The 11,463-nt window shown below is 37.6% G+C and overlaps 1 protein-coding gene across 1 annotated transcript; it reads right to left on the bottom strand.

The window, feature by feature from the left end:
• Window positions 1-3,619: 3,619 nt before the first annotated feature.
• Window positions 3,620-4,540, bottom strand: LOC140858379 (mavicyanin-like). The gene is made up of 2 exons (XM_073258762.1): window positions 4,330-4,540; window positions 3,620-4,166 (listed from the first exon to the last, which is right to left on the bottom strand). Exons 1-2 carry the CDS (start codon window positions 4,493-4,495, stop codon window positions 3,751-3,753), a joined length of 582 nt encoding a protein of 193 aa, XP_073114863.1. The 5' UTR covers window positions 4,496-4,540; the 3' UTR covers window positions 3,620-3,750.
• Window positions 4,541-11,463: the final 6,923 nt, after the last annotated feature.

The raw sequence follows: 11,463 nt of genomic DNA, 5'->3' as shown, positions 1-11,463 counted from the left end.
TGGGCCAAGCAGGCTTTTAGAGTTGGGTTTGATGAAAGATGGCGCCATTTTGATACCCAGTGGGCCAGGCTTTTAGAGTTGGGTTTGATGGAAAATGGCTCTATTGTGAAACCCAGGGCCAAGATAATTTCTCGGACTCTTCCATTTGAAGTTTCCAACGTACCTTATTCCTACATAACATTCAGAAAAGGAAAAGTCTTATGCCCAAACGGGCTCCTTCATATTCCTCATCCAACTTCTGAGATCATCCCTTTGGTTTGTTTTCTCCTTCTCCTTCCACTCCTTGCAGTACTTGAGACAGGTGGGTTTACTCTTCTGAGATCAGTCATTGGTTCACACCATATGTGCTAACAAATCAATTGCTAAGCACCGCATAGTTATAGAGGTTTAAAGTTTAGCACAGATGAAAACTTTTTACACATCTTTAATATAAGAGATCATAATCAACGAAGCATAAGATTGAGATCTAAATTTGCGCCACTGATTTTTAAGTTATATGTTCGTTTCCAATTTTTCTAATTTAAGTTGAAGGTTTGTTTCTAGTTTTAAATTAAAAATCCACCGCTGATTTTTTTATCTTCTAGATTTTCTCTAAGATCTCTTACAAATATGCAAAGTGAAGAGGGTTGGGGCCTATTTGAATGATTGAACTTAAAATCTTATGGGATTCATAAATTCGGCCAATACTATCATTAAAAGTTATTGAGCTAGACACATAATTACAAGTACCTAGAAGATCTTTTTTTTCTCCCCATAAGATTTGAGTCGGTTTACTCAAAATATAGTCCTGGATATCTATAATTACAGATCTAGTCGAGCTTGTAATCTAATACTTTTGGTGGTTGAACTAGCCCAATCCACATATTCCATAAAATTCGGATCCAACCACCCAAACAAGCCTTTGATATAATATAAATACATACATATATCATAGACTTAGTCTACCATATGTGCTATAAATAAAGCTAATAAAAAGATGCCATATCAGCATTTAGAACTAAAATATTCTGCAACCATCTCAATATAATAGCATTGCTTGAGGTGATTGAAGAATTTTTCAGTTCAAAATACCGAGACAGCATCTTTTATTGGCTTTGTCTTCAATACATGTGGTAGACTATATCTACTTAAAATTTTTTCCAATATATGGCTCTTCCTTTAGTCCTGTCCACACCTATTCCAAATTGCTCTCAAGTTAAACATGGCATTGACTAAGGACCCAACTGTAGATCTCATGCATCCAACTAACCACTTCATGAGAAAGATAACATCAAGCATACTTCATTATGTATATTTTTATGAGCATTATGGATATTCTATGCTGCATGATTTATATTGTAGAATAATATGTAATACTCAATGGCTACTATCAAAAAAATAGACAGCTATCAAATAAGGTGGTCTTGTGTGATATATATGGTCCATATGGTAATTGTCTGTCTTCTCACAGTGGACCTCGTAATACTCCACACTACAACCCCCTTACAAGTTCGTTAGAATATGAAAAGCACAGGATCCAACTAAAGGCGGCCAGGCTCCAGCTTGCTGCCTCTTCTTTGTAGATGGAGCGAAATCGCATGTCTTGGGGTAATGGCCTCCGATCTAAGTATAAATGAATTTAAATAAAAAAGTACATAATGATGGGCATTAGTTTGAGAGCCTGTTTGGCCAAATTTTTGAAAAAAAAAAAAAATACTGATTTTTTTTTAAAAATATTTATTTTAAAAAAATAAGATATTTGATCAAATTTATTTTAAAAAATAATCTGCTTCCAAGCGATAGCAGAATCAATTTTTTTGCTGCACAGAGATAGCAGAAAATTGAAACTTCTCCTTGAAAGCAGAAGCAGAAAATTAATTTTTTCAAGATAAAAATATCTTTACTCAAAATCATTATTTACCATAACTATCTCTATTTATTTTTATCTAATCCTTCCATTATTTACTATAAATACATATCTTTTATCATAATTTGATAGTCAAAAGTATTTTTTTTGAAAGATTTGTCAAACACAAATTACTTCTCAAATACCGATAAAAGTATTTATCAAATATTTTTTACCAAACACAGACCGCTTCTCTCTTGCAGTACTTCTGAAATTCTATTTGAAAAGAAGTGATTTTTAAATAAGTTGATTTTCATAGCTTGGCCAAACAGATCCTGAATCTAGGGATGGCAATGGGTAGGATTTGGGTCGGGTAGTATACTACCCATCCCCAAACCCGAACTTAATACCCTATATCCAAACCCTACCCGATACCCAATCGGGTCAGAAAAGAGATACCCATCCCCATACCCAACGGGTTCGGGGATACCCGTGGGTAACCCATTTCCCCATACCCAATCCATACCCGCCCCATACCCATCCATTCTATACAAAAAAAAAAGTAAAATAATTTTATACATATTATCAATCAAAAATAGAATTACCAATTATATATATATACATACATACATACGCACATACACACTTCTAACACACACACATACATACATGCATACATATATGTATGCATACATATACATACATACATATATATAATTATATATATATATAGAGAGAGAGAGAGAAAGAGAGAGATCATATATATGTATGTGTGTGTATATATATATATATATATATATGTATATGTATATGTATATGTATATGTATATGTATATGTATATGTATATATATATATGTATATGTATATGTATATGTATATGTATATGTATATGTATATATATATATATATATATATATGTATATGTATATATATACATATACATATACATATGTATATATATATATATGTGTATATATATATATATATATATATATTCGGATATGGGTTTGGATATTATCCATATCCATAGGTTCGGATCGGGTTCGGGTAGAAAATAGCACTACCCATACCCTACCCATACCCGTACTATAGTTTTCGGGTTTTACCCAAACCCGAACCCAAACCCAGTCAAACCCTATTTTTCGGGTTTGACCGGGTTCGGGTAGGGTGTATACCCATCGGGTCGGATTAATTTTGCCATCCCTACCTGAATCCAAAGCTATGGTGCTATTTACAATTGAGAATGGATGCTCTGCGGTATTTAAAAAGTACTGCAGGATACTGTGCATACTTCTAGAATGTTCGTCAAAAGATGAGCGTGTTAAAATATTAAGAAAAGAGAAATCGATAAACTTCAAGAATATTTGAATAGTTTAGATAAACATCATGTAACCGTTCTTTTTTAATGGATACTCCAATATATGCACAACATCGGATCACGTTCTTTCACAATCTTCATATTATTTAAATTTCTAAAATTGTATAAGAATCAATATATAGTCATAGTAATCAGTATCTAGAATATTTTCCAAATAAGTTGCAAGTAGTTTTTTTTTTTTTTGGTAGGATGGAAGTAGGTAATAAGAGTTTGTAAAATTACATACGACCACTTGGTTCATAAACAATAATGATGTCTAGATCCCTTTTATGCACCTGCCATTCTTTAAAAGAGAGCATTCTCGTTTCATCGAATGCCCTTGCGAAAGAAAATAAAAACACTACTGTTGGGGTAGAAAAACTATGTTGAAGAATTAAAACTTCTAAAATAGAGAAGAGAGCGAGATGGACAATAACTTCACATTTATATATGATAATAACCAGAATCACACACTGCAAAACCAACCATGAACACAAAATCAGGGAACGTTCCCATCAAACCACTAAAAACAATTCCACAATAAGGAAGCAATACGCGGTCCGGCAACTAACGGGGCAACATGAGACCCCCAAAGGTGGCCGCAAAGGCAAGCACAACCATTAGGAAGCCCACAACCCTGGATTCCGCGGTGGCAGAGGCGCCGCTCGGCTGGGGTTGAGGGGGGCCTTCGGTTGGCGGGGTGCCTTCGGTGGGCGGGGTGGCCGGGTTGGAAGGGGGGACGGCTTCCGGGGGGCTGGAAGGGGCAGCAGAGGGGGCGAGCTTGGCGACCTGGATGTCGACTTTCTGGCCGACGGCGCAGTGACCGGGGACGGCGCAGAGGAAGAAGTAGTGGCCGTCGGTCCTGAGGGTGATGGAGTCGTTGCCCGACTTGTACGTGGCCTTTGGGGACCCGGCGTTGCACGACTTGTAGTCTTCCAGGCTCACCTCTGCCACGTTATGGAAGTCCTTGTTGTACACAAACTCTGCGTCCACCGCCACCATCAACACCAACCAAAGCATTCACAATAAAAAAATAATATGGATTCAGACCATAGCAAACAAGCTCTGAGAAATCGGCATCAAATCAAAGAAGAAAGAGAGAAGAGAGAGAGAGAGAGAGAGAGAGAGAGAGAGAGAGAGAGTTACGGATGATATCTCCAACTTTGAAGTTCTTGTTGGCAGCCCAGGCGGTGTAGTTGACATTGCCCAAGGTGGTCCAACCAGCTTTATCTCCGACCTTATAGACTTCCCCTGAGGACAACGCCACGGAAGCAAAGGCCACGAGAACGGTGATGGCCACGGCCATGTCCATTGCAGGAGAAGGAAAGACCGGAGAGACGAGAGAGAGAGAGAGAGAAACAATTAAACAAAGACAAGAGAAACACAGCTAAGAAAAAGACCTCTCTTTTTCCACCTTTTGAGCGTGCGGTCCTCCCATTCCTTTGCTCCTGTGATCACGCTCTCAAATCCAATGATACCGCTCCCGCATCCGTCAAAAGCGGAAGGTTCTACTAATTCTGATTCGATACCAAACGATGGTTACCCAGCTTTCTCTTCTAATCTTCTCCGAGAGTTTTATTGAGAGTATTTAAGTACATTTCCTGGATTACAAAAAATCATCAAATCCCCGTTTATTATTATTCCAAAAAATTACCCTCTTTCCCTCTATCGCTTTCTTCGTTTTGGTTGCAGCTGTCCCCTTCTTCTTCCATAAAGTTTCCATTCTTTCTCGGATCGCAGGTAATTGTATTCAATGGAATCATCGAGATCACGGAGTGATCCACTGGCAGAAACGTAGCCTGGGATAGCCTTCTCACATTTAGTGCGCTGCAATTAGCTGGCAATACTGCCTTGGCTTGCCTAGCCTTTTTATGATTTCTGTACTTAGAATTTTTTAACGAAATTGTCTAAATATTTACCCTCATTTAGATAGATATGAATGCCCAAAATTGGTCCATCATCTCATCTACGTTGTTGAAGCAAGCAAAACTCGATCTCAATAACTAACAAAATGACAAAATTATTGTGATCTAATGATCTGTTAAATATGATGTACTATCTCAAAATTATTTATATATAAAAAAATACACATATAATCTAGAGATCTCTAACATATGCATCCAGTGAATAATATAAATAACATGAAATAATAAAAATTTTATGGATCAGTTAATTCATAAGCTAGAAATAAATAAGCAACTTAAAAATAATAGAGCATGTTCAACGAATTGGACAATTGATATTAGATCTTATGCATTATTCCATGTGCATCTATGTGCACCTGATGCAATTAGAATGAAGAAACATTCCAATCTCTTTCTTTGTGTATGTATGCATTTTCATATCAGAAGAATGCAACAAATGAGATAATCCCAAATTGCTGTACCCACAATCTTTACTAATCTAGCAAGTTTTCTTTTTCTAATTAAATTCCAATTTAGCTAGAAAGTGTAACATCAGATTGATATTCCTCCCTTCCCATGATATCTGCAACTTACGTTCTGTTCAAAATTCAGGGTCGTGACAAGTGTGCTGTCAAAAAATGTATTGATGAAATGAATCCTATTTCAATCCATCTATGCAAATTGATTACAACATTATGGTTTCTGGCATAAATGTCATGTCTGGTTATCTCATATCGGCAATGCAGCAAAGAAGGGACTTGACATTCTAAATAAATATCTGTCAATCAATTTTATTTTATTGAATAACTAATTTTTTATCTCTGTGTGCACGTGGGGTAGCACACGGATCGGATCGTCATAAATAAATCGATTCATAAATGGATCGGATCAAAAAATGATCAATCCACATCCGATCTGTTTATTAAACGGATCAAAAATTCAAACCTGAACCCAATCTATTTATTAAACAAATAATCCGATCCAATCCATTTAATCTGTTTATTAAATAGATCAAATTAGGTTAAACGGATTAAATAGGTTACACGGATCAAGTTAAATAGGTCAGAAACAAGTTAAACATATCGGGTTAAATAAGTCAGAAATAGGTTAAATAGGTTAAACATATTAACCTAAATATTAAATAGATTAAATGGGTCAGATATTTAAAATCCATATCCGATCCAATTATTAAACGGGTTAAACGGATCGATCCGTTTATGGTCCGAACCCGTTTAGCCTAAATCCAAACCTGTTTATGGTGGGTTGAATATGGGTCGGATTGGCGGATCGGATTATATTTTGCCAGCTTTATGTGCACAGGTTATAAAATCATATAAATTATTATTTGAGAGAAAAATAAAGAGTTATAATAATAATAATAATATATATTTAATATATGGAAGGTTGAGAGTTCTTAAGAGCTTAATAGAATTCTAAATGAAAATAAAGAGAGAGAAGTATGAGAGTTGAGGACCTCCTAGGAAAATAGAATGGCCAAGCTCATTTAATATGGCAGGTTGCGAGTTTTCAAAAGCCTAATAGAATTTTAAGAAATCATGTCAGCCAATTATTTTTAATATTTTAAATTATTTTTAAATATTTTTAATATTATAATTAATAATATAATATTTATGTTACTCTATGTTGACGTGGCATAATAGATCGGTAACATAGTTTCTTTCTATTTTCATATGTATGTATATTAAATAAGCTGCAATCAATAATATGCAGGCCTTTGAAATGAGGGCAAGCAAGACCTTCAAGCTTGGCTGCTTGAGATGATCCAGAGGGGGCAAGACATCTCAGGCTACCTTGTTTTCTTAAAGAGGAGCAACCATTAGCTCTTGCCTTGCCTTATCAAGCGCTATCTCGCTAGCTCTGCTGTTTTCTGTGAGCTTCTACAGGAGCATGACATAGAATCATCAGAACCATACATCTATCAAATAAACTTGTGGATGCATGCGCCCACATTGCCCATTGGAAGAACTGAATCAAACACCAACCCAAACAACAAGGAAAGAGGTTTTGCCACACTACTTTCTAACATACTATATGTATAATGAATTTTCTATTTTTATTCATCATTCGTTGGATGATGGATGATCCAGATTTTTCTCAGAAGCGACAGATTACAGCCGGTAAGAAATCCATGTACGGATATCAAGCACCATAATTTGGACAAAATCAAGGAGTTGATGCTTGAAAACATATGTGGATAATTAGAAATTTTGGCAGCTTTTGGAGTTCATAACCCACCGCCTTCTTCCTGGGGACAGCAGGCTCCGAGCTTTTAGCCTCGCGGTAGCAGAACAAATGGGGTCTTGGGCCGCCAAATTGTTAGGCCCATGCCACCGATGCGTACCCGATCCACATTGGGTGTTACATGTTTGAGGGCTTGTTTGAATAGTTGGGCCCAAAGCCCAAGAAAATTCATGAGTTAAGCTAATACAACTATCAAAAGCAATAGATTTATAGATTGGGCTAAGCCTATTTTATCAGTACAACTTTTTGAGTGGGATGGTCTGAATCATAAAGGAAGAAAAAAAAGATCTCAACTCCCTCAAAAGATAGTCCTAGATACCTATAAATATAGATCTAGCCCACCTTATAATCTAATGCTTCTAGTGATCGGACCACGAATCCTATAAGATTTTAGGCCAACAATCCAAACAAACCCTGAGTGTACCCGATTAAAAATGTGGTTTTAATGGTTGTAGTTCTTTCAGTATTTTCAATTTAAGCTTAGCTTGCACCACTAAAATAAATGATACAATTAACTTCCAAATTCAGTTGAATCTTGTTATCCCTCAGATAGGAACACTGCTTAAGGGAGGCCGATATTAAGACGATGGATGTAGCAGAATTCAAGCAGGCTCAAGAGGATCAGTGCCCCATACCCAGGCTTAGAGCCCCCGTAAAGAGGATTAAATCATCAATTACACCTTTTTTTCCACAATGATCATGTAAAGATCAACAAGGTTATATTTTGAGGATCAGTGCTCTTCTAGATGCAAAATACTATAATATATGGTATTTTAACTGCTGTCAGTAAATCATACTCAAAATATTTCCTTCATAAAACAATATCCTTTCCTCTTCCTGATATGAAATCAATGTATAGAGTTTTGTTCACTGAGACATCAAAACCAGACATGTTCCATAGGTTGTAGTTGCATGCATGTAACTGCAACCTATGGAACGGTCCATCGACGCTTTTAAGCGTCATAAAAATTTTATCTTCGAATGGTCACAATAAGCGTCGGTATATGCAAGTGATGATTTAAATTTGCCAATGCATATTCCTAACGTCGGCAATATAAAGTCGGCAATTCTACTTTTTCCTGTAGTGATGAATGATACTTAATAGCTTCTTTTCCTTTGTCTTGACTCCTTCCAAGCCTTGGCCTCTAGAGGAATGAAGAAACTTAGGCAGCACAGCTTTTACCGTTTAGCAAGCAAAGGAGCGTTCTTCGCCGCAGGTTTACATGCTCTGGACCCCCCTTTGGCCCATAGTTTTCTCGGCTCCAATATTGAATGATTTTATTCAGCTGTGGAAGATAATTTCCATGATGGAATCATTTTTCTTCAGAGGTAAAAAGTTTCTTCCGTGAATTTTTGGATTAGGTTGGTTGTCATATTGATATTGATATTGTGAAGTCATGTTTTGTACCAGTACTCTATTTGTTTCCAGGAAGCAAATTCAAAGTCATATCACCAAGTTTGGATACCAAACAACCCTTGGAGATTGATTCAAAATGCATTATAATGATGTGTTATTCATCAGTGGGAGCTAAATCACTATCATTCATCAAGTGTTGGGAATATTAGTCAAAGTCCTACTTTCACATCCAACTCTTTCAAGAGGTGGAGTGATTGTCCGGGCTGATATTTTCTGGACCTCCTGAAACACAGTACCATCAGATAGGGATTTGGATGTTTTAGTTTTGGTGATAGAAACACTAGCGGTGTTGTGCAAGTGTTTGATGAGCCCCACCAATATTGAACAAATGTCGACCGTTTCTTTTTCATGGTTGGAGGCATGTCAATGGTGGAGCATAGGCTTTGTTGCACCGGGATATCAGCAGGGCACCACCAAAATGTCGATAGGAGCAAGAAAGGGAAGGGATTTGCGTTTGTACTGTCAACGGTGAAAAGCCAAATGTGGTGGGGGACATGTAACATTCTTATTGTATGGCTTCAATCTCAAACAATTTGCTACTATCACTTGCTTCCTCACAAGGGTTTGGTAGAGGTGAAAAAAAGGTAATCAGGTGGAATATTTGGTTTACCAAGATGTGGAAATAGCTATAGCCTTTTTTTTTTTTTTTTAGACTACCCTGAGGTTGTTTTTATTTTTATTGGTACTGTTGCTGCTGAAATCGATCGAGGTCGAAGAGAGAATGGCTGAGTCTCACGCAGAGTTGCTGGCACTGGAGTGATCTGCAAAACAAATCCAAACCGAAGGTTTTTGCTCTGGTGAGAACCATACAATGCTCAAATCAAATTCAGAGAACAATAGGAACAGTAACGAATTCTCTGAGAGGAAATGATTGACTTACCTTGATCCTCGAAGCTTTAGTTGTTTATATAGAAGGCTGTCGAACAGCTGGTCACACAGCTGTATAAAGATTATGAGATCTCGAGATTGCTAGACCGTTGAGTTTGCCATTGTGGGTGAGATAATTCAATCCTTAATTGCTCTCGTGGAGTGAAGAGGCTGTTATTGGCAATATATTGAGTGGAGGATTTAAATATCTTCGAAGATCGTGTCTTATCTTTTGACCTTCTTGAGTTAGATTAGTAGTGTCATCTCATGGTATACGAGGGTCCTACTTGTTAATTGCATAGGCTGTCAATCAGGAGATGAGAGTGTGAAGAGATTTTAGCTTTCATATGCTCCCATGTGGGGATATTTATTGTTATTGGCTTTTTCTGCATGGTGTGGATGGTTGCTATGACATGAAGATGGCTAAGTATAAAATATTTTAACTTGAAAATGACCAAGTATACCTCAACTCAGCACAAATGAGGCTCAGGATACCTTTTATCAGCATAAATGAGGCTCAGGAAAGCTCTTATTAGCATAAATGAGGATCAAGATGGGGTATTTATTGTTATTAGCCTTTTCTGCATAGTATGGATGGTTGTCATGGCACGAAGAAGGCTAAGTATAAAATATTTTAACTTGAAAATGATCAAGTATACCTTACCTCAGCACAAATGAGGCTCAAGATATCTCTTATCAGCATAAATGAGGCTAAAAAAAGCTCTTATTAGCATAAATGAGGATCAAAATAGCTCTTATCAACATAGATGAGGCTCAAGATATATCTTATCAATATAGATGAGGCTTAAGATAGCTCTTATCAGCATAAATGAGGCTCAGAATATCTCTTATCAGCATAGATGAGACTTCGGATATCTTTTATCAGTATAAATGAGGCTCAAGATATCTCAGCTCATATCAAGATAGCTCATCTTAGCATAGATATAGCTCTTTATAGCAAGCATATGGCTCAGCATACTTCTTCACAGCAAGTCTATGGCTAGGCATGCCTCTAAATTTACGTCCCGAACATGAATCTAAGGTATCCATGATACCACTATAACACTATCTCCTACTCCTGAATCCGAGAATCAGACGAAATAAGTACTGCTGATATGATGCCTCGGGCCTAAGGACGTCCATCTTTGCTCTGCTCTTCATGTGAGCGGCATCTTATGCACTCCTCATCTTGTGAGCGGCATCTGTCTTCATGCGAGTGGTATCTTGTGCTCAGCTCATCTTGTGAGTGGCAGCATGTGTACTTCTCGTAACGTGAGAGGCAGCTTGTGCACAGCTCATCTTAAACCGAACAAAGATTGGTCCAGATGAAGATCAACAGGTTGGCCCAGATAGAGATTGATGGGCTGGTTGTTCTCCGCAAGAGTATGGCTCGGAAAGAAACTCAACAAGCTAGTCCGGATAGAGATCGACAGGCTGCGGAGGTCCCGTAGGTTGTCCTCCGCAGGAGTATGACTCAGAGGCAAACTCGACGAGTTGGTCCGAATACAGATAGATGGGCTGGAGGATTCGGAGATAACTTGATGGGTTGCGGAGGTTCCGTAGGTTGCCCTCCATAGGAGTACGGCTCGGAGAAAAACTCAATGAGCTGGTTTGAATAAAGATTGACAGGCTATGAAGGTCCCGTAGGTGGTCCTCCACAGGAGTACGGCTTGAAGAGAAACTCGACGAGCTGATCCGGATAGAGATCGACGGGTTGGAGGATCCAAAGATAACTCAACGAGCTGTGAAGATCCTATAGGTTGTCCTCTGTAGGAGTACGGCTCAGAGAAAAACTCGACGAACTGGTCCGGATAAAGATTGATGGGCTGC

This window comes from Elaeis guineensis, chromosome 6, assembly GCF_000442705.2.
Source record: "Elaeis guineensis isolate ETL-2024a chromosome 6, EG11, whole genome shotgun sequence".
In the NCBI taxonomy this organism is placed as follows: Eukaryota; Viridiplantae; Streptophyta; class Magnoliopsida; order Arecales; family Arecaceae; genus Elaeis; species Elaeis guineensis.
This window is presented reverse-complemented; position numbering and strand designations above follow the sequence as displayed.